Raw genomic sequence first — 24,048 nt, 5'->3', positions numbered from 1 at the left:
TTCCATGCAAACGGCACAACAGATCACACTTCCAGGCACACAGTGTCTGCACGGGTTTGAAAACATTGAAACTCTCTTCTGTGAAGTGAGCAGCTCGAGTGTGACAAAGTAACACAGTCAACGGGCCACAGAACTCAAGTAAGCACACATGACACGCAGTCCGCAAAACGCTCTGAAATGCACGCGCGAGACACATTTATTAGCTTTCGTGTTGCGTTGTGTCAGTAAAACAAAGTTTCATTCTATTTTGTCTATTCTGAGAAACTCGAATCAGTTGTAAAGAAAGGTGTCAAATTCCTTCTTTTCTGAAAGTAAACACAGCATTCAGAGTCCTTCACAGCCAGCTCGACTGTCTAGTATGGCTAAATGTTTTCTTTTTTAAGCTGCTAGGTTTTGGCAGATACGTTTGCTTCGAGATTTTTACCGTGATTAATAAGACTTTTGTTCATCTCATGCATTGTAAACCCCGGGTTGCACTTGCACCCCTCAAATAAATGGCTTCAACAATCAGGGATTTAAATAATGGAGTGTATTTCCTCTCCTCCGAGCTGTAGTCCAATAAAGTTGCTAACTCAAATACCAACTGTGTTGTTCGAAACCTGACAGGCAATAATTTGGTCCATTATATTCTGCCATTTAATTGCCTGCTACGGACAGCCTCAGACACATTATGAAGAGATGATTTACAATTATTGGGGCAGAGGAGATCAGAGTGACGTTATAATCATCCACACAGGGGGATCCGTCTCATCTGCTACAGCTGAGACTGAAAATATAAATAGTTTTGCCGCAGTTTTAACCCGATTCTATTTGAGGATTATGAAATATTACAGCAGGACGGGGAGCAAACAACGTGGCCTAAGTTAAGTCAGGGCAGATGACACTAAAGGAACGGATCTGCGATTTTTTTTTTTGTTGTTTAATGCGCATATTCTGGAAGACAGGAGAACGTAATTGATGCTGTAATCACAGAATGCTGGCGAGCACGCAGTCAACAAAAGGGGAGACCATGTAGAGAGGAAAGACCATTTCCTCTTTTTATGGTTAAGCTACGAGCCCGTTTGATGGCCTGATCTGAACAAAGGGCGAGGAGTGTTCGAGTCGCAGAGACAGGCGCCAGGCACGTCGTCGATCTGAGAACGAGAGAAAATCGCACTTTCACAAGTCAAACTCGTCCCGGCTGATCCGACATCAGACGCACGGCGTAGAAACCGCATCGGGAAGAATCTGAGAAGTGGGAAAATAAGAATCACATCAAGAAATATGTTGTTTAAATTAGTCTCACGGCGTCTCGAGGCAGTAGGACTTTTCTCATTGTATGTCTATATTAAACCAATGTTTCACAGCGTTTTAAAATTTCTGATACATAATTTAGCATGTACGGAAAAAACGACTCGTGTCGAGAGTCTGCGGGGAGGGGGGGGGGGGGGGTTTGCTGAATCCTGCGTCTGTTTTAAAATGATGGAAGAGTAGAGAAAACTCTCATTAAGTGGCTTGGCCTCAGCATGAGCACCACACGCTGGAGGATTAGGGGAAAATCATCGTCTGCTGCTCCTGCATTAAATATGAAGGGACTCGTAATAACAGCCTAGTCGGCAGTTTGTTTTTGGAGCGGTTTCTCTCGCTGGTTCGGTGGCTCACAGTTCCACACGTTGCCCCCCGAACGCATATCCTTCCAAGGGTGGGGTTAACGAGCGGACTCCTTCTTTGGACGTCTTTTAAGCCGATTATAAATGATTCAGCCAAAGTAAAGTTCTTTATGTTGAATTCCCAAACAAAGGTCCACTGATGCATGTAAGCAAATAACTGCTTAACTTCAATACAGGAATCGTCAACCTGTACGCAAATAAACAAACGTGTCCGTGGCATTTTTAAGAAGAAGCTACATTTTTAAATATCATGTCCACAGTAAAAATTCATTTTGATAATAAAAAATTGCGGAACTCGTCATGGATTTAGTCCCTTTTTAGAATATATGAAAATGAATATGAAGATTTAAGAAACACCTTACACTGTACGGTAAATCTTAAAAAATGATTGATTAAATTGTTTATGTGCGCTTACTACAGTTTGCCAGGCCATGGTCATAATGCTGAAAGTCTAGCACAACAGGAGGTCACAGGCTGAGCACACTGGAGCATCTGCGAGCTGACGACCTGGGGAAGCAGTACCTGCATGCTCTTCATCCAAGATGAACGTGTTGAAGAGAAACGTGTGATTACTACATCAGTGCCAACAAAGCGGTTTGACCCCTGTCAAAATCCACTGCCAGTCTGGGCCGGTACGCGGTACACACTTCCGGAGAAAGACGACCTGCCTCGTTAGTGCCCCCTACTGCATGAAAGCTCTTACGGAGGGAACCGGTACAGCCAGTGTCTACTAGTGAGGAAGGGTTAAGATGCTGCGACTGATAGGGAATCAAAATCAATTAAACTGGGGGGGGGGGTACCAATGAAAAACAATGAACGACAGCTTGGGATTTGTCGTGCTGTAAGCTTGTCCTGGGGTTCTGTTGGAAGGATGTTGTGTTATTGTCTCTCCATTTGTTTGGGGTTTGCTGAGGTAGCTGCATGGTTGCTGGCAGATGAAAGAACATCCACACATGTTCATCCCTTGCCGACATCTTGGGCTTTGGCCTAAACGCAAATTGCCCCGGTCCTTCTGCAAAGTATCGCGAGGCCAGCCCTCCCTTCTGGATGTCCTGCGTCGATACGCAACGCCAGCTCCTCTCCGAACACGTCCCTTGAGGATGATTGGCAGGGGGGTCAAAGTTTCTCTCCGGCCTTACCCTTCATTTGCATTTCTTAATTAAATGCCACAACATACTTAAGTATCCACCTACGCCTTCGATATTCTATACAAACATTTTTTTTCCCGCCGGTTGCAGGTAAATAAAGGTTGACAGCTGATGCGCGCACTGTTCCTCTGGGGCGGTCGGAATCATTTTTTTTCAGCACGGCCGTCAGACTCGAGTGCGCCTCCCCCAGGGCTGCTCCAGACATGTCAGGAGAAGGTGGAAAGGAGTGCTCCTAATTTAGCTGCCACCCAAGTTTGAGAGGGATGTTGTTCCGTCGTGTGGCGTCGAGCATGTAAACAAGCCTCAGGTTCGCCGGGGTAAGAGAGGTCGATCGCAGGAGATTTGGGTGAGCGTTTTAGCGAGAACATTCTGGATTGTGTGGAAGGGGTGTGTTTTTTTTTCCCATCCATGAGGGATTGGTCTGAAGCTCGCCAGCATTGCCTACCAGACACGATGATATCCATTTGGCTTAAGCGTGTCAAAGACTGTGAGGAAGAGCTGTAAGGAAACGGTCTCGGTACTGTGCAGTTCTCTTTCAGACCTGCGCCTCTGTCCTCGAGTCCTCCACTCTGTCAGGAAACAGCGAGAGCCTGAAACAGTGGCGGGAACAGGAATCGGCTCCCCGGCCCACCCCCTCTGGAAAAAAATCTAACGTGTAAATACTTTACGTGACTCTCAATGGCAGAGCGCCGAATTACTTGAAACTCACACCTTTAATGTGAAATATATAGCTCTTCCTGACACCACCAGCAGAACATCCTATAATTTAATCAATTCACAGATTACAGGTTGGGGCTGCCTTCATAGTCAGAGGCTGGAAGTTACATTATCACAGCGTCACCCCGCGACAGAACAAAGGCCCCTTTAGGGCTGTTGTCTGCATGTCTCTGCACAGACGTCTCTGATAACAAAACCCACAGTTTAATCCCAGGCATTGAAAGCCCACACAGTCTTGTACCACACCCCCCTTACCAGGAGGGGGCAGACTTGTAAAACCCCCGAAAACTAGTCAAAAGTCTACACAAAAGGCCTGTGCGCCAACATGAGCATCTGACTGATTTACCCAAAAACACAGGATGCAACTAAATATAGGCGAAAGATTTTAAATGAATGAAAATATTACTCCTTTGCATTTTTTATTCAGAGATTAACAGTATTGGGTCAGTCGAGGATGAATAATTTGATTCGCTAAAAATACCTGTGTTGTGATAAATTTGTTTTTTCTGTGTTTCCTTGGTCGTTTGCCTAAATGAGAAATATAATTTATTAGGTCTGAGCACTGTTATGGATGCCATACATTTGCAGGTTTATATTAAAGATGATTAATGTGTTTAAAGCACACTTGCCTGCCATTGACTTCCTCCACGAAGCACCACGTCAATTGCAGACGCAAGGATTCGGCTCCAAGACGTCAACAATTTGCACGAATGAAAAATCGAGAGCGAATGGCTGAAAACGTACGAACGAAGGCTGTGACCCTTTGGGTGCGGAGTCTCGAGCTTTGGCTATCCGGTGAGAATGCCGGTTCAGAGACGTTGGATTTCCCTGCCCTCCGTCACCTCCCAACTCCTCCCCCACGCCTCACGTGGCAAAAACCGGACTCAAAAGGTCATCCCTGGGTGCATAAATCAATTCGACACCTCCGCCGGCCGCTCTGTCGTTAAAACACTAATCACTTCAGTCTGCTTTGTATGGAGGTTTACTTCTAATTATTGTCATTAATAAATAAGAGGACTTCAACTGTCTGGATGAAGGAGCGTAGGGTCTAGTCTGCCATTTATCAGGGAAGCGCAGTGCCGTGGGAGAGCCATTAGCCGCCATGGAGAGTTGGTGGGACAGGGGGGTGGCCTGCAGGCCCACAAGCCTCCTGGCTGAAGATCCCAGGCACTGGCAAAGCTAACTTGTAGATTATAGCATTAGGATATTTTCTTACCCTAAAAAAGGGACCCCAGTCACTGGTGAAAATGCCCCCCCCCCCCATAGGATACCTCAGGACATTGTGGTACACTGACTTGGGGGCCATCTTTGTACTTTCCGAGTGGGTTATTAACTCTCCTGTGTATGGTTTACTTTCTGGAAGCTTTAAGTGCGAGTGGACACCGGGGCCTACAGATGGGGGGGGGGGGGCTTCAGAGCTACCCCTAAGGGGCGGGGCTGCGTTTAGGGTACCAGGAGAAGGGAAGCTGTCCCGGCCTCCAGATATAATAAAATGAGGGGGGCTCCATTCCATGTTGGTGAGGCTGAATTCATGCTGTACTAATACTGCCAATGAATTATTCAACAATTTTGCAGAATCCCAGGTACAGACCGACAAGGACCGTAGCCAGAACATTTTTTGGGGGGTGTCCAGCATAGGATTCCCTTGGTAGAGTTTTCTGACCACCTTGGGGGGGGGGGGCTGCTATGTGCCTACATGCCTGACCCTGACTTATGAAAGACAGTAACTCACAGTAGCAAATGTTGCTGATATTTGCGTCAGAAACACCCCGAGTCGGCAGTGAGAGGTGCCAGTGAGGGATGTGGGGCCTGGGCAGGGGGCAAGGGACACTCTCTCCTCATGGTGTCACTCCTGACCTTGTCCCCCAGCCAGCGGAAAGGCGTCCGGTAACCCACCTGGTCCACAACACAAAACAAATGGAGTCACGTCTGTATTCCAGGCCTGTACACAGTGGGCAAATTATCCATCACCTCTGCCTGGTCTGTCTCTGGTCTCCTCATTGTATAGTGAACAAAAAAAAACAAAAAAAAAATAAACAAATAAGTTCTCGAAATGCAAATGGGTCGGTTTTCTCATCTAGGAAATGCATTTTTGGGAAATTGACAAATATGTGTGCAACCTCCCTTCTCCTAATCTCACTGATTAATCAGAGAGAAAGTAGCCTTAATTAAAATGCTCTGGATAGGTTCCTGTCCTATCAGCTGTGTTTTTCATGTTAAACAGTCATGAGAAAGAAAGGAAAAAAAAAACTATTTGCAAAATAAATTAAACAAATTGATATGCTGCTCAGTAAAATCAATAATTTAGGAGCATTGTAATGGTAATTGTATTCACATAAAATACCTGCGTAATAAATGAATGTTCAGATAATAAACGAGGTCATTACACTAATAAAGTCTCTAATCACAGGAACGCGGGGAATGGGGGGGGGGCGGGTTTGGCACAGCGGTGTTGGGGCTGTGGATGATATCGCAATGCAAGAGGCCGAGACCACATATCGTCCAGATCCGATTAAGTGATTAACTCTAACTTCGGTTAGAAAAGTTCCTCTCAAAAGTGCCTTTTTTGGATGCAAAAGAGAAACACGCATGTAAACTGTGAGCCGGATTCTCATGACCTCTTTTTGGATCCTAATCCCTGGTTAGTTAAGGAGAGCTTTCGGAAAAAAAAACCTGGGATTAGTCCGTGCCCGTGATTCTCAGGGATCCACGACGGGAGCTTATTTTTGCTCTCGTTACATTGTTAATTAGACCATACTGCCTTCAGTGGATATCATGAGTTAATATAGCATTATTTTTTGATGCTTTATTTTTGCTCTTTGATTTGCATCGAAATATTACTTGATGACTACAAAGATTTTTTCCACGCAGTACACAGTAAGTATTGGGCAAGTCTTATTGAATTGTTGTTTTTTTTAATTAATATGAATATGTTTTATGTGTCTGCCTCGTGCCCATTGCTTCCGGGATAGGCTCCGGACCCCCCGCGACCCAGTAGGATAAGTGGTTTGGAATATGGATGGATGGATGGATGTTTTATGTGTTACTGGCAGGGGTCACTCTGTGCGTAGCACTGCCACCTCACACCTGCTGTGCTGGGCCTGATTCCTGAATCCTCTCCGTCCTCGGACCTCCTTACTCATGTGCTGTACGTTTCCTCCCGCACCTAAATGCACAGTTAGGTGATCTGGTACCTCTACATCACCTACGGTGTGGAGTAGATGTTCTGTGGGATGGACTGGCATCCTGTCCAGGGCGGCTGGGGGATGGATGGATGTTTCTGCTGTTATTTAAAGTCCATAAACATAGCAGCACTTTTCATTCATAAAGTCATAACAGACACGCAGCTCCTGGCCATCAGTACTTTTGTAACAGGTCAACCAACCGTTTTTACGCCCTCCCCAAAGAGGCCGCTTAGACCGTGGGCGTCGCCGCCATTAAATCTGAGGGGGACGAATCCCTCTCACATTTCATAATTATTTGTTTGGACCCCCCTGCATTTAACATAAAATATTAGTTTTATGCCAGTGTGTCACATTCAAAATGCTCCTAACACCCCTGGCTTAGACCACACACCAGGAAACAGCGAAAATATCCTGATTATTACTTACAGGAAATTCCACGAAAGGAGCGAATTCACAGTAGACTCCCACCCCTTGACACGAACGCGACACAGGGTCTCAGGTCTCTTAAAAGTGGCATTCCCCTTTAAGAGACAATCCACGCTTTCGATCTGCTGGGTTCTCTGTTAAGGCGCAGGGGGGTGGGGCTGGGGGTACGCAGGTGTCTGCGGTTCCCTCCTGAGTTATCCAGGCAGCTGTCACGGGAGCAAAATGATGGATCCCCACCAGGTAAAAGTGAGTCCCCTGACACTGCCACAGAGGGCCGCAGATCAATCTGATTGTAACCATGTCCCAGTTTTGTCCTCCTTGTCCGTGCGAGGAAACACACGACTGAGGGTGGAACAAACACTCCCACAGGAAGCTGTCTACGCCTCCTGGTTTAGAAGCCTCCGGAAAGAGGCGTCCTGGTCCGGTACCGGTCACGTGACGTGAGAACAGGCGACTCGGCGAAATCCCTTTGTTTAGCTTTCGTCGCTTTGGGTGCTTTGTTAGCCGATGTTTGATCTGAGGAGGGCAGCCTGTGGCAGCTGAGACCGAGACGCTCTGACCAGACTCCATCAGGCCTCCCCATAGCTATCAACCCTGATAGGTCCCATGTGTGTGAATGAGGGTAGTACACCCATCCATCCATCCATCCATTATACATCCATCCATCTGTCCATTCATCCATTGTACTGTATTTCCATCCATCCATCCATTATACATCCATACATCCATTATATATATATCCATCCATCCATCTATTATACATCCATTCATCCGTCCAGCCATCCAGTATATATCCATCCATCCATTCATCCGTCTATCCATCCTTCCATTACACATCCATCCATCCATTCATCTATCCAGCCATCCAGTATACATCCATCCATCCATTCATCCGTCTATCCATCCTTCCATTATACATCCATCCATCTGTCCATCCATCCATTATACATCCATCTATCCATTCATCCATCCATCCATCTTGCTTATCTAGTTTAAAATTAGCATCACCCGTTCACCACATGGTTTTGGACAGCAGGAGTTTACAGTGATTAAAAACATCTGATGGTAGCTGTGATGTAATGTCTCTCTGGCCCTGCTGTGTTCATGTATCTAACGGCCAATGGCACTGACAAAGGCTGGCCAGAAGAGGGCGATATAAAGAATACAGGCGCACTGAGGTGTTTTAAATGGATATGTGCTCTGTTACAGTGTATAAATAGCTAAGTGCTTGCCGGAATGAGACCTATTCTGCTTCCTGCTGTGTTGTTGTATCTGGGGAAGCTAAAGGCCCCTTTGTTAACGTCGGCGTTCCAGCCACAGCGAATGGGCCGGCGTCTAATTAAAGGCGCTCGGGATGTAGAAGGAGGCAGGCACGGAGGCCAGAAGTGTTTTTCTGAGCGACTGGCCGAGGAGCCGAAAGGTTTCCATTTGTAAATGTCTCCTTTGCCTCCCGCACTATAAGGTGATTTTCAAAGCAATTAATACACATCGTCCAGAAAGAGTAATGGAGTTCATTGGGCGCTTAACCTAGTGACGGCTCCAAAGTCATACCTGAGACCGGTGCAAAGCCATTTAGCATTACAAACGACAAAATAAATCTTAATGGATTAAGAATGATCGGTTATCCACACACAGGGGAAATTAAGTTCTGAAAAGCCTGGCGCGGTTGTTTTAAATTAGTTGCGTTACCCTCCTTTGGATTTCGCTGGCTTTTATTGAGCTTTAACCCACCGACAAGACTTATTGTCTATAATTACGAGAGAATTGAAGTAATGGACGGATCCGTTATGAGCCACATGTTTGGGACTGACAGTGGATACGGAGCCCTATTCGCTGCCCGATCAGGATATCGTCAGCAGTTAGTTTCTCTCTTTACTCTCCGTTTTCCGAGCCGCCTTGCAGGCTCACGAGCCCTACAGCATTGGCCACCTGTGGCATTGAGGAGGCCCTAACGAGGCGGGGCGAGTTTAGGGGGACGGGGAGGCGGGGGGGGGGGAGGAGCATCCTATTAACTACATGTAGGATTAAGGCTGAGCTGGTTTATCAGTTACAGGGGATGAGAACAGCTCTGTGAAGCTCATTTATAGTGCATTACAGGCAGGGGACGAGGTCCATCTGGCTTAAGTATGTCAAGGATTAAGAGGCAGAGTATAATAGGGTGATCAGCACAGCGTACACTAAACTAGACCTTCTCACACTGTGGGGTGGAGGCAGTCACCTCCGAGATGATGGCACCATGTGAAGCAAATTGCCAACAGAAACCTTCCTCATTAGGCTGCGGGCATCAGCCCAACGTGCTCAGAAGCTCACAGCAGACACCGTTTGGGAATCAGGGACTCGGACATGCATACTGAGGTCCAGCAGCGCCAATGGGGCGGATACAGAGGTAGAGGAGCAGCTGACAGAATCAGGCCCGGTGGCCTCCTGAAGCATCTCTGGATACCTGCCCTTCGCACCACATCCCCCTCCACCGAGACCAAACATTTGATGAGAAATTCAAAAACGTGTCACTCGACAAAGTCAGCACGGGACTTCAAAGGATAATTCAGGAAATGGCCCACCCACGCGCTGTCCCAGCTCCCAGTCCACCTTCTGTCTGTCCTTCAGCATGCTTGTCCTGCGGTTTCTGAGGGCCTAACTACTATGATCCCGCCCCCTGCTGGATGCCGGCATATATGACATGCATGTGAGCAACCGGCACAAGCTGCAGCATCGCACTACGTGGTACAGGCTTGCTGGGCGGGTCACATTTGGCGTGCTCAGGTGGTCCGGTCTCCCCCAGCCCTGATTCATCCATCCTGCCGTCCTGCGTCCCCGACGGACCTGGCTAAAGCCAGCATTTCCGCCCCAGCATCTTTATTACCCGGGGTCATTATGACCCCGGAAGATTCGGCCCATTTAATCCCCCCGCACCTTCTCGTCCTCACCTGAGCCTCTCCTGCCTGCTTGCCCTCTCCTTTCCACCTGGCTTCCCCGCTGGAGTTGAGTGCCGGTTGATTCACAGGCTTTTTTCCTGCTCTGTTTCCACCCTTTTCTCCAAGGTCCTCTGGCACGGCGCTGTGACACACCCGTCACCTCAATGAATTATGAATGATATGAATGGCTCTGTGGCAAACACAACGAAATAAGTTTTGTTTTCTTCCATCTACAATGTAGAATAAATTGCTTATTTATTTAAAAACATTGATACAGAACCTAGTACACAGGCAGAGGCGAGGCAGATTAGGGATGCTAGTACGAGGCAGATTAGGGATGCATATTTTTCAGACAAAAATAACCGTGAATCTGTACTTGATATATTCATACTTTTTTTTTTAAGAAACAGATGGCGAACTAAGACGCGTGTCATTTAATAACTAAAGTTCTGTCAATGATAACTTCTTAGCTCGGCGTTCCGGATGAGTTCATAAGCAAATCTAGTCAAACGCCGCCATCTAGTGCCCACTGAGTGTAATGACCGTTCAGACGTTATTATTCGTGTCTCTTAGCATGTAGTAAAAGCAGAAATGATATGATACACAAACGGCGTAAATTAACTATAAATACTGTATGTAAAGTGTAGTTTCACTTACCAGAATCAATACAGTCATGCTGTATTACAACCTAATTCTAATTTTTAGAATATAACAGAAATACTTTTCAAAGAAATTAAAGTACTACTGACAGTTACACTGCATAGCCAGTCATCATTGATCAAACGATTGACATATGCAGATATGCGCATAAAATAGCGCTTCATAATCAATAACGTTAATCAATAACGTTAATCAATAACGTCAAAGCAACCCTAATCAATAACGTTAATCTTCGACGTAATTTAATTTTGCACGCCGTCATACTGTCCATTATACCGCGGTATAAGGTATTTTGACGGTATTTTCATTTACCAAACTAACAATATGTATTCATTCATGGGTGAACATGGGGCCGTCACAATAAAAACTGGTGAAATTCGATATGTGCTTTTCGTGTTTGTTTCAGTCGCTGTATTGCCGCATAATTCTTCGGATTCGCGCATTAACACTGATTTCCCTGCTAGGTAGTTTCAGCCATTTTGGCTTAGCTCAATTAATTTAAAAATTTGCATCGCTTTGCATCGTGTACCTTTAATTTTTGCCCAGAATTTGATATTGAATAAGTGGTTACAGGTTAATTAGAAATTCTTGTTATGCAGATATATAACATATTTTTGCATCTCTCTCAATTTTTTCTTTGTGTTGAGATATTCGTGGAATTCAGAATCCAATAATTTGTGTAAAATGTGTTAGAAAGGACCATATTTTATGGCAAACCATAAAATGTTTACTGTCACACTAACAAAAGAAAATGAGTTTTAGTTACTGCTGTACACACAGTGTATGTACCAGGAACACAGACAATATGGCTAACACAGGACAAACTGTGCTACATGTGTATTTTGGGCTTGTCTTGGGGTTTGATTACTGCATCTTACTTTGTACACTGGGCTTATTCTGGGCTTCCTTTCAGAGGTGAGGTTGCTTGTTTGTCTCATAAGTAGGGATAGCATAAGGCGGGGGAAAGTTAAAACAATTCCAAGGGCCCCTGAGTGACAGGGTTTGGTCTGGACTGGGGGGCCCAATATGATAAACCTTCATGGGGTCCAAAATCTCTAGCAACGCCCCTGCACATGAGATTTGGCAACACTGTATGTGGACCATCACTGACTGAAATGTTGCTATGCAACACATGACTGTATATCTATAATTGGTTCACTGATAACAAAGGCAAATGCTATTTTTGCTTTTCTCCCTTTTTTGAAAGGGAAAATATTCGTATTTCGTTCGGTCAGTGAAAACACATGCTACTGTACGTCTTTAGTAAAAGAGAAGTGGCATAAAGGCAGGAGAAACGTCTGTAAGTCAGTCTTTCTGTCAGTGTGTCTGTTAGTCTGTCTGTCTGACATCCTTCCATCCATGACCTACGAATTCAAACTATATGATTCCAGACGATGAATCACACTGCCAGATCATCGCTCATTCTGAGGTTTTCAGCGGTCGGAGGTCCAGGACAGCCCCTGACAACCGGACACACATCAAAGCACTGAAAACGAAAAAATAATATATTTGAAAGTCAAAGGAGAATCTTTAATGGATGTAAATAGCACATGAAGAGGGAGCAGGGATAACGAGTCTCTGGGGCAGAGTTCCGGTGTCCAGTCGAATTCCACAAAGGGCCGTCACCTGAAGCTCCCCATCCGCCATGAGTCTATCCGTCCTGATTTATCCACTGCAGCCTGCACCGCTCCATCTTCACCTGGGGCGGAGTAACGGGCATGCGACACGAGTGACCTCCACAGCAGGGGGGGAATGGGACCAGCAGCATGTCACTCCCACCTGTCCTCACAGGCTTGATGATGGGTCGGAGGGGGGGGGGGGGGTGGTCAGTTGAAAGAGAACATGCCTGTCCTATCCAATCAGGAGCATGAAGGCACCGTGTTGGTATATTAACTTGGTTGGGGGGGGGGGGAAGGAAGGTGACCCAGAGCACAGACCCTTTCAAATGACAAAACTTCATTTTTAATGAATATTAGCAGTTTTATGTCAGGTACCTCTATTAATAGCTGTTTAATCCTAGGGCTGAATGAAAGGTTCATCATCATCACCCAGCATAGGGTCACACTCAGCCGGGAGCCCGTCCCCAGCGACACAAATCACCCTAATTCACTAATTAATGCTAATTACTTATACTGACCACCACCATTTTACACCGATCAAAAAGTACAGCTGCACCTCTTTCAAGATAAGATCTGGACCCCCAAGACCCTGCATAGGACAAGCAGGTATGGAAGATGGATAGATGGTCTGACAACCTTAGAGGTGTATTTTTACCAAACATGTACAACGTCTCTCTAATCATTATCCTTAGGGGCAGGTCTCCAGGACTAAAAAAATGCAAATGTCAGAAACAATCCCAGCTCAGCTCTGTGAGAGGAGTTTGCATGTTTCCTGCCTCATGCCCTGTGCTTCCTGGGACTGACTCAGTGTGAAGCCGTACTACATAGAGTCAGACGCAGTACCCAACTTAACTTTCTGCCAGGATGATAAAAATCTGTGAAAAGCAGTTTATGACCGAGCGGGAGTGGCATGTAGGGCTAGTGCTTTGTAATGAGTGACATCCCTTTGAATTGCCAGAATAACACAGAGAACGTCTCACCTTAAGACTCAGCCTGGTCACAGACATCAGTTAAGGACCTATAAACCCATCTCACATATTGCCTTATAACAGTCCACATTCTGTCTGGGAAGATCAGAGACCTATTAAAGAAGAAAATCTGTATCATGGACGTGAAGTCCTTTGACAGCTACAGCATGAAAGGTAATACTTCCCACAGAATGTGGGAACTCCAATAACGTTGTTTATTTGATTGCCAACTGCAGAAATAAACCATTTCTGTTCATAATCAAACAGTCTTTATTAGTATATAAACTGCACAGGTTACCATGGCTACAAATACAGGATGTTCAGCTGTTTATTCTCTCACACAGATCTATACCGTCTGATAAAGGGGCTCGATTCAAGGATCTTGAAAAATAAACAAAGAAAAAAAAAAACAAGCAAGTTAGCTTTGCATCATGGACGTCAACACGAGGACCAATCGCATCACTCCAGCTGAGAGACCTCGTGGAAGTACGCTCCCAGCATCTTGATTCCCTGGATGTAGTTAGACCTGGAAGGACAGCACAGGGTGAGAAGGAACATCCAGGGTCCTCGTATGGGAGGCCGGACAGGTTCGGCGCACGTTACCGGTTGATCTTCTCGTTCTGCGAGTGTGCGCCATCGTCCGAGGAGCCCATGGGCAACAGCATGACGTTGCGGCCGGTGGCCTCCTGGAAGGTCAGGGTGACCGGGATGCTGCCTCCCTCCCTCGTCAGGTCCGGCTCCACTCCAAAAACTGCAGGTGTGGACAGGGAGAAGGGCTCGCTAAACGGCGCGGCGTAAACCAGACCGTTTCTAAGCACTCAGTTACAGAATGCCCCCGAGTGGGGAAGTTCACTGTACATCCAGCAGGTGGCAGAGTTGTTCTATAATGGCTCTTGGCTCCCTGTTACCCTACCAGAATATGCAGGCAGAAGATTTATGGATGGATGTTAAAAAATTCTGGCTGCTTGTCTGCATCTAAACACTGCCCTTGTTTAAAGTAGCACTGTATGTATGTATGCATGTATGTATGCATGCATGCATGCAACGTTCGCTCTGCACATCTTTAAAGCCGAACTCCCTTGCCTGTTTTCATGGCCCTCCTGCCCGCCATGTAGTGCGGATGGTTGAAGTCAGAAACCCAGGCCTTTGCCCCGTGCCCCATGTACACCTTCAGTTTATTGGGGCTGTCACGCTCAGCAAACTTCATCTTCAGGTAATCCATCACCTGTAGAGTGAAAGTGCCCACAGATGGTCCTTACCGAGAAGCTCCAATGCTCCTTTATATGTATCCAGCAGCCATAAAGCTTTATGTGAAACACTAACCTCTGTTTTTTTCCCCTCATATTATAAGTAGAACTACATTTATTTTTTTTTTCATAAAAACACAGATAATTCAATTTACTTTCATCCTTTGATGAACGTTTCAGTTAAATTTCAGCATCTTCCACTAGGGGGTGCTGCTGGCTAAAAGCCAAAGGAAATGCCTCTGAAGTCAGTCATTAATTTCCAGGTATGGTTACTAATTTTTATTACAACAGACGTCAGCAATAATTATGTGGGCTATAAATTACGATTCAAGGCCAATTAACAGGTTAAAATAAAATTTACTATGCCTTTTTAGTATTCGTTTTTTTTATGCATTTGCCTGAAACTATGTGATTGACTATGTGCCTTAACACAGGTAATAAGATATATAATCAATAACAGGGCAACTAATGGCCATAAATTAAAGTCCATCGAAAGCAGAAAACAGTTCATTGCACTATTATCGGAATGTATTATATAGGCTTTTTAAAGCTTTGTGCTAACAGAACAAGATGGAGATAACATCCGATGACGCATTTAACTGGAGAGACCAACCAGCTCATTAGGAGGGAACAAGGCAGGCAAGATGAGTGTGATAAACTAAACAAATCTAACCCGAGAATGTTTTTGGTTCGACTCCAGCAGAATATTCCTCAGCTTCCCTGGGGATGATAACAAGGACGTACCTGACGCTCAACTGCCTTGGGATCCATGTCAGGTACCAAGCGGACGGAGAACTTTCCGGTGACCTTGCGTGGGATGACGGTCTTGGCCCCACTTTCGGAAAACGCCCCCTCGATGCCGTGAAGGGAGAGGGAGGGGAATCGCCAACGATGCATCAGGATTTGTTCCTGCGGATACAGAAAATTCCAACCCCTTACCGGGCTGCTCCTGTAGTCACTTGTATGTTTTGTGCCCTCGGGCCCTCGGTAAACACACCCAGACACACAACCCAAAAAAAAAATAAATAAAATAAAAATCAGACGGTCCCAATAATTAGCTTTTCCTCAAGCCGACGCAGGCAGATGCGCGGGCAGCACCTTGGTATCGTGCAGCAGCTTGCAGGCACCCACATCCCTGCAGTACTCCTCCAAGTCGAAGTCTATCTTCTCATACAGCTTCGTCTCCTCCTCGGTCAACTGGGCGACGCTGTCGTACATTCCCGGGACCAAGATTTTACCCTTCTTATCCAGAAGGCAACCTGCAGGCGCAAGGACGAAGACAAGGAGCATGGTTCAAGGTTCCCAAAATCAGATAAACCAAACAAAATGAAACATCTGACAGCAGGAAAACATCTGCGAAGCCAGTTCCCAACCACAAAACAAAAAGACCCCTTAGAAAATGAGTTGAGAACACACACCCATCAGCGCGATGAGGTCAGACATGGCCTCGTGCACGGACCCCCCGAAGACCCCGGAATGGAGGTCCTTATCGCAGCACTCCACCTGCGCCGAGATACAACAAGATCAGGCGGTTCCTAAAGACATGAAGGAACCTCCACACAAGCCTCCAGGAAGATGGGGGCGCCACGAGGCCTCCTACCTCTATGAAGAAGTAACAGATTCCCCTGAGGCCATAAGTGATGCACGGCTTCTTCTTCCCCAGCCAGTAGTTATCAGAGATGCACACGTAGTCCACATCCTTGAAGAAGGAATCCTTCCGGGAAAGCACCAGCTCATCCAGGCCCTCTGAGCCCGACTCCTCCATTCCCTCAAAGCAGAATTTGATGTTGATTGGCAGCTCCTGTTGGCGAGGGGGGTGTGGTTGGGGGCGGTATAGAACAGGGCCATTTAAAATGATGAGAAAACAATCAATGCTAACCTGGAATGGATTAACCATTTGGGCACATGAGACTGTGTGGCCATGCTGTGTTTATGGGTACCGAGAAATGGACCTTTAAACATCACTGTTGCTGTTTTATCAGGTTGTAAACACAGACCCTTGAAGCTGACCTGTGGACTCTGAGCATGACTTAACCAATGCACCGTCCACATGACCTTGTCTTAGAGAGCATGTATGACAATCAAAAATCAAGCAGAGCTCAATGTAGGACACAAAACACACACACAGTGCATCTTTTCATATCTTTGTGGAGACCATCCATTCACTTCCATGGGCATAACCCTAATCCCATCTATGATAACCCCCACGCAGCCCTGACCTTAACCATAAGTAACCAAACAAAATACAAGACTTCTGCCATTTTTAGTTTTTTGGTTACAGATTTTTGTAAAATTGAGTTTCCCCTTTTGCAGACCAAAAAATAAAAAAAAAAAATCTCCCCGCATGGTCAAAATCACTTGTTTTTATTCCAGTGGGGGGGACATTTAGCCCCCACCAGGGTTATTACACTTCTGAAATTTGCATTAGTTTTTGTTCTTATTTAGTCGTCTGTTGTGTTTTTCCAGTTTCGGGTAAGTTTCAGTTTCTTTTAAGAATGTACAAATAGTTTTACTTTTGTTTTTAATTCATGAACATTTCTAGTTTTGGTTTAATTTGTAAAGTGTTACGCTGACAGGGAAATTTACATTGCTGACTATTATTCAAACTCAGCGATTACTCAATTGATGGTCAGGCGGTAATGACTCATTCCCTTAACTATGAGCCCCAAATGAAAATAGACCAGAGCTTGGTACTCCTACTGCTAACATGTTATCACATACCACAAGTAGCTACAAATTAAACTCCAGAAGGCCTTAAATTATTCTTTGGGTGGATACCCTGATACCTCAAGGTGAAATCTCCTGGCTTAGTGAATTAATGACTGCAAGTCCGGACCCGTTCCCGGTAATGAATTGTGGATTGCCATACCAGGCGTTAAACGAGGCATTTGAAAACCACACAAAACAGTACCTGTTGGATCTTCTGATAGGCCTCGATGCAGTTAAACCAGGCCAGAACCGGGCCCTTATCATCGGTGGAGCCTCGTCCATACAGCTTCCCTGCAAAGCACGATGTCAATGAGGCAATGTGAGAAAGAGCAGAAGGAGAAGCCAGTCAGAGAAGTGAAAATCCAGTGGTATTCCCATATGTCCTCACAAGGCTGGTGGGTTTTCCTGCCAAATTTTTCAACAATGTTACCAAGACGATCAGGATTTTGATTCTTGCAGCAAAAACACACCCCAAGTTCTGCACAAATGGTTTAAGTGCCTGAAATTCTCCAGGTACCCACAAACACTTCACAAGCATTACATAAGAGATCTATTGTCAAACCAGCTTTGTAAAGGAGTCTAGCTACGTGAACCTGAACATGAATGCATTCTTCGTTCATTAATGAACCAGAAACACCAGATGCCAATGTTCAAAACAGCTAAAACCTACAACACAAGTACTAACAAGTTCAGAAACTCTGAAAACGAAAGTTCTCCCACCATCTTTCTCCACGAGAGTGAAGGGCTCTGTGTCCCAACCATCGTCGATGTTGGCCGGCTGCACATCCAGGTGCCCGTAGATACACACGGTTTTCTTCTTTGGGTCAGAGCCCAGCTGGCCCAAAACGATGGGAGGTAAAGGGATTTCTTCTCCGCTGTGCAGCTGAGGTGGAGAGACGCTGGAATGAACACCCTGACATTTCTGAGGTTAAAGGACTCGCACCAGGTCCTGTCTGTGTGGAAACAGGAAGCCCTTTGCTCCCGTTGGTACACCACCGGTTATGTGAAAGGGTCACAGGATTACTCCTCAAATCCAGAAGAGGCAATAAATCTTAATGACCTGATAAAATTCAGCTGTAACTCCTTGGACAGACGCCATCAGCTGAACATGAGATTATTTATTAGAGACTTGGACAACTTGATGATTTCTCATGTTGAACATTGTAAAAGTGGTTAAGGTGCAAGCTTATGTTTAAAAGGAATGCATTCCATTGTTCGCCCCATTAACTGTTTACAGGCGTCATTCAGTGCTTGGAGCCCTAATCTCTTGGAGCTCCAACCTCACCTTCTGCTTTCCGAGGTCGACCAGCTCGACTGAGCCTCCAAGCCTCTCGATGTCCTTAGCCGCAATCTTCATCATCTTCTTGATCTCGCCCCGCTTCTCTGGCCAGGCTGACACACTCTGGACCGACACCCATTCTGCCAGTCTCTGGAAGGGGGTCATAGAATGTGTTTCCCACAAGATTTCACAGGGCTACATTGGTAATTTCTGAAGACATTATTCCAAATGCATAATACAGGGTTAAAAAAAAAACCTAGATCTAGTCAACACCTGAATTTTGTTCAAAAGACCTATCTGAATATGCTACCCTTTCCTCTTTCACAGCTGATATTATGAGATTATCGAGAATGTAAAAAGTGCTGTTTTGCGCAATAAAAAAAGTTTCTATTCCCGTTTTAAAAGTGAACCAGTGCTGAAAGAATGTGTCACTGTCAAATCACAAGACATAACAAGAATGTTAACTCCTAAGCATACATTTTAAGAAGTACTAAATCACCCCAAAGCAAATGAATTCATCCGGTGGCCGCATGATTTAACATGAATATCTTTAACATCATTAACGTTATATAAACGGTCAGTACAGATTTTTCAGACACAGTGCATGCCTTAAACATGTACAAGCGTCTTAATTTCCCACCTGGATGTACTCCTCCTGGTGTTCATCCACGTACTTAAACAGCACTGGGAGACAGGACATCTTGACTCGAAGCCGGGACCCTAAATCCTGCTGATCAAAGAAGGTAAACCTTTGTACTGCTGAGAAAACGAAACCTTTAACACGGGTTAGAAAGGCGGACTCCACCCCTAGTGCTGACACCGGCAAAACCGAAAGGAGGATGGGAACCAAATCAACTACCAGCAACTTTTACCAAAGGCTACAGCGTCCAGTTAAATAGTAACAGCCACCCAATATCATAGCCAGATTATTTCCAGGATCACTGCGTTGCAGTCTGATGTAACAAACCGCAACTTTATCACCTTTTAAATGGCTCAACAACGCTACCTTGCCAAGGGACCAGAAACCAGGTTTCATGTGTAAACATGTTTAAGACTTGCTATTATGAAGCGCATATGTCAGTTCGATCATGCAAATTCCCGTTTTCTGCCGTTTTCTTGCAAACACATACCGATTCTTCACCTTGTGATAGTGCGATGATGCACCGGTAGATGACGCTCAAAAGATACGATAGGATTCAATCGAAAGGAACCGAAATCGAATTAAAATGCGAGTGCAAACAAAACGTTTATTAATATAGTGACCGATACTTTACTGTGCATGTGGGTGGTACACAGCTTAGCGGAATTCGCCAGTTACCTAGAAGACTTTTGAAGGCACTTGTTACTGTTCAAAAAAACGATTCTGTGGAACATCAGAAGGACTAAAGTCCAGCTATACAGACATCAGAGGATAGCACAGCAAAAACGTGAGCCCCGGTAACACTATAACAAGCCCCAGTTATACGGTTGTAGCACCATCTAGCATAACAGCGTCCGCACCGTAAACACTCACTGAAACCGGTGACGCAATCAGGAAGTTCCGGTCGCTAAGGGCTGTTCCAATCCTGAACGGCGAGTGAACTTTCAAGTTAATTGTGCTACACAAGGGTAGAACCTCAGATACTGAGGTGGTCCTCAACTTTTTTTGCAACGCGACCCAATTTTAATGTCAATCGCACAAATCTGATTGGATGTGCCAGTGAATTTTAAATTAAGCATTTGTGGTTTGGCTTCTTGGATTGGTTGAGTATTCACAAGATTTGTCCTAAACATTTGCAGACCTAAAACCCGTTTACATAGGTTAATTCTAGGACTGGGAAATCTGATGGTTAATCAGGGTAATAGCTTGATCGCTTAAGGGGGATATTTCCAATTCAACAAAATTGGGGTTGCGTCTGGTATCTTGGATGGTGTATCAATTGACGCATTCCGATGGTTTTGTGCCTTTTATAAATCAGCAGTGATTGTAGCGTTGCAGAATCGCGTTATACCTGGCTGTTTTCATTACTATACACAGATGACGTCAGTTCGGTTTTTTACGGCGTAGTACGTAAGCAGAGATGCGCCGATGGGTGCAGCGGCGTGAGCACGTGAGAATGCTGGCCGGTATCAGGTGCACGCGCTCATTGGATGGCCACGTGCGCGCTATTTTACCCGCTTCAGCAACGGATGGTTGTGCAGTATACGACGTTTTACTGTTATTTTTAAACTACCGCGGTCTGTGTATTCATGGCTTGGAGAGTAATGTCAATTTTAGTGTTGTTACTGTTGAGTTGGATTTGCATTGAACGGACTGAAGCACAGCAATTAGAAAGAATGCACAGATACCACAGTAGTTTCAGTAGTGACTTGCTAGATGAACCTGATGATGTGGCCTTTTATCCGTATCCTGATAACGATTATGACTACCCTAAAAGTAAAATCACAACACATTTACGAGATTTACATAATGCTCCTTCTACGGTCGAGTACTTTTCAGACGGTGATCTGGATTCAGGAGACGCGGTGGGACCTGCTCTTATTAAAGAAATTTATAAGGTTCCTTTGCCAAAGAAATCATCTGAAGGATTTGCAGTCTTCTGCTCTGACGAGAAAATGACTGTGAGGCTGCCTTCTGGGCCAAAGGAAAAAATCAAAGTGCAGGGTAAGGTGTGCTGTTCCCGGTTATTTGGATAACGAAACCGCCAAACTATATTCTCTGTCCCAGTAGATAAATGCGTCTTTTTGTTCTTTTTCCTTTTAAGGATCTGAAGGGCTTATACCTGTAGTAGCGCTCGCTGGGTCTTGTGGGTATTCTATGAAAGAGGGTCTGGAGCACAATACCCTGACCATCTCCTTTAAGGGCTGTCATGTCACTCGTAAGGTAAACTGCCTGCGGTGCCTGTGCCGTTTTACGTATCTCCTGAAATGTTCGTGCAGCTTCAGCCTTCTCATTGGAATCTCTTTTCAGAAAGGACGGTACACTGTGAAGCTGGTTTATTCGGCCTTTGATGGACAAAATGGTGACGTTGACGCATTCTGTACCGATGGACTGCCTTCCTCCGAAACTGCTTTGGCACAGCTGAGGAGGCCGCAGTCAGATGAACCTTTGCTGCAGGATATGGCCAGACGGGGGCCGTTTATTTCAATGTGCCGTAGCACTAGTGCTCCTGTTGAAGAAGCACTGCTCACTCCCGCCACACTGCCCCAGTGGCTGCCTTGGGGTGGGAAACTCAATTCTGACGTTAAAATATATCCAGGTCCCACTGACAATGACGTACCCAGTGTCTTGAGTAAAAACGTGCCAAAAGTGGGTATGTGAGGTTTTTTTTTTTCCTTTCCTTTAAGCGTTGCCTTCCAACAATCATCTATAAATGCTGTCTGTAAATTCTGGGTTTGTCTTGGAAGGCTGCAAGATCCCTCCGAGTCATCGTTTACCTTGCGGTCCCTCCGGGATTTCTGCGTCTTTCTGTTCGGCTAAAGGCTGCTGTGTGGACCTTAAGACGTCCACTTGTTTCTATCCCATGGATGGTAAGCATTCCGAAATGGGGATGAACTTGCGAAGCTGAAACGTCTCTCGAATTGAACGCACCGTTGCCTCTTCTGTTCTCCAGCATGCACGGCAGACAAGAACTTTGTGTTTGCTGTTGGCCGTACTGAGAAGCCGTATCCCGTGGACCCCTCCAACTTGGTGGTAGCGGGAAAGGACAGATGCTCTCCAGTTGTACGGTCCCGTGACTTTGCGATCTTCAAGTTCTCAGTGACTGAGTGTGGGACTCGTTCTTATGTAAGTTGATGAATTAAAATTGACCAGATGCTCTTGGGATTGCGCTGGCTGAACGGTAAACGGATTTGGATTTCACTTGATCCTACGTTTTACGTTCTGTGATTGTGCCGTCGCTGCATGCCCCAAGAGCTCATGGGAGTTTTACTCGCACAAAAAAATGTTTTGAGGGCATAGTGAAGAGTGGGTCAGAGCATCAGGTTGTAGATGAGTTGGGAGCAACCAATCGGATGTCTTGGTCCTGCCTCCACTAGTTGCTTGGACCCACCTCCTCTATAATCTGGTTGAGAGAGTACCACTTTTTTCTGCTCAGAACATTTTTGTGCAAGTGCAACTCCCACAAATGTGTACTATTCCCTCCTATGAAGTACTTCACACTGCCTGACCTTTTGACCGGCTGCATATACCTAATTGGTGGAATGTCGACATTTTCCTTCCCTCCAGATGCTGGGGGATACAGTGGTGTATATGGCAGAGATACAGTCGAACATTAAAGTGTACAACCTCAAATATGGAGCCATCACGCGCGACGCTTATTTTAGGTCGGTGACGATTACTGGAGAAGCCTGTGGGCTCTGAAATGGCTATATGGAGGGAATCCACAAATGTGGTGGATCACATTTTAGGATTTATTTTTCTTGGTTTTCTTTCTCCAGGTTATTGGTAGAATGTCGCTACTCGAAGAGTGGTGCTTTGGGCGTGCCTTTCTTCATTACCTCTGGGTATGTGGTGAGAACTCCTAGCTGGCCCTCGACTGTGACATCTAGTGGATTGTATAATGTACAGTTGAGGATCGCGACAGGTAGGTCTCTGTCCGGGTAGCATCGAGAGGTCCAGCATGCCGTGAGGCTAACGCGGCTGTCTTTCAGATCAGACATACACGAAGTTCTATTCTCAAGATCACCTGCCCCTCAAAGTTCTGCTTGGAAAGTCTGTGTTCTTGGAGCTGTACCTGGGTACCAGTGATGGCGATGCAGTGCTCTTGGTGCAGTACTGTGTTGCTTATCCTCGCTCAGCAACAAATGCTTTGGTCCTAATACACGAAGGGTAGGCCTGTGTGGTGTGTGTGTGTGTGGCCATGGCCTCACATTCCCTGTGTTAATCTATAACTCCAATTCCCAAGATGTCCCAATAAACTGGATGGCTCGGCCACCGTCCTTTATGGCAAAGGCCTGCCTCAGGCCAAACAGCGGCGTCGCTTTCAGATCAAAACTTTTCAGTTCTTAGATCTGAAATCCAAGAAGTTCCTAGACGAAGAGGTGAGAGGGCCGTACCTGAATCGTCTGCATGCACAGACCCTTAAACTGCATCAGCGTATCAGTCTGGTTTGTCCCTCCCAGATCTACTTCATGTGCCACGCTGAAGTGTGTTTACCCTCTGAGAGATCTTGTGACGAACGTTGCTTCGGTGAAGGTAATTGTATTCCTCCAAGTGAACTCGCTCGCTGATGTCCAATAGCGAAACTAAAGTTTATACTGTCTCTTTCAGCATAAACCGTGGACCAGAAAGTGAGATTATGAATTCCTCCCCTGTTGTAGTTCATGTTTGGTTATTTTGAAGTGTTAATAAACTTTTACCTCTGGTTAATTGGTGTATGATTGGATTCTATGGATTAACAGGCCCATATGTGAACAACCAAACCATCATATCACTTAATTCTTTGCCAGCCTGAGTGACTGTTTTGGGAGCTGAGCTCTGGCACATAAGTCTTTGCTAGGGACACCTATAATGACCTTGATTACTGTTTACCCTACATTTACAAT

General features: G+C 45.6%; 2 protein-coding genes across 7 annotated transcripts; one reads left to right on the top strand and one right to left on the bottom strand.

Annotated features, from left to right (window-relative positions):
- Positions 1–13,533: 13,533 nt before the first annotated feature.
- On the bottom strand, positions 13,534–20,175 carry cndp2 (carnosine dipeptidase 2). 6 transcript variants are annotated; one of them, XM_048993721.1, is made up of 12 exons: positions 20,036–20,175; positions 19,163–19,249; positions 18,529–18,672; positions 17,964–18,126; positions 17,446–17,534; positions 16,135–16,335; positions 15,953–16,037; positions 15,633–15,793; positions 15,279–15,443; positions 14,371–14,512; positions 13,891–14,038; positions 13,534–13,813 (listed from the first exon to the last, which is right to left on the bottom strand). In XM_048993721.1, the coding sequence occupies exons 2-12, from the start codon at positions 19,220–19,222 to the stop codon at positions 13,747–13,749; spliced, it is 1,425 nt and encodes a 474-aa protein (XP_048849678.1). In that variant the 5' UTR covers positions 19,223–19,249; positions 20,036–20,175; the 3' UTR covers positions 13,534–13,746. The 6 variants fall into 6 exon arrangements, with proteins under 6 accessions (XP_048849678.1, XP_048849679.1, XP_048849680.1 ...); XM_048993722.1 differs by having other exon boundaries at positions 19,163–19,252; positions 20,036–20,157; XM_048993723.1 differs by lacking the exon at positions 20,036–20,175 and adding an exon at positions 19,841–20,016 and having other exon boundaries at positions 19,163–19,252.
- A 456-nt stretch (positions 20,176–20,631) lies between these two features.
- On the top strand, positions 20,632–23,872 carry LOC125719177 (zona pellucida sperm-binding protein 4-like). The gene is made up of 11 exons (XM_048993719.1): positions 20,632–21,166; positions 21,267–21,385; positions 21,473–21,815; positions 21,910–22,032; positions 22,116–22,288; positions 22,730–22,827; positions 22,942–23,087; positions 23,155–23,332; positions 23,409–23,544; positions 23,626–23,698; positions 23,774–23,872. The coding sequence occupies exons 1-11, from the start codon at positions 20,752–20,754 to the stop codon at positions 23,776–23,778; spliced, it is 1,809 nt and encodes a 602-aa protein (XP_048849676.1). The 5' UTR covers positions 20,632–20,751; the 3' UTR covers positions 23,779–23,872.
- Positions 23,873–24,048: the final 176 nt, after the last annotated feature.

This window comes from Brienomyrus brachyistius, chromosome 23, assembly GCF_023856365.1.
Source record: "Brienomyrus brachyistius isolate T26 chromosome 23, BBRACH_0.4, whole genome shotgun sequence".
NCBI lineage: Eukaryota > Metazoa > Chordata > Actinopteri > Osteoglossiformes > Mormyridae > Brienomyrus > Brienomyrus brachyistius.
The sequence above is the reverse complement of the archived record's forward strand: the minus strand, read 5'-3'. Positions and strand labels throughout refer to the sequence as shown.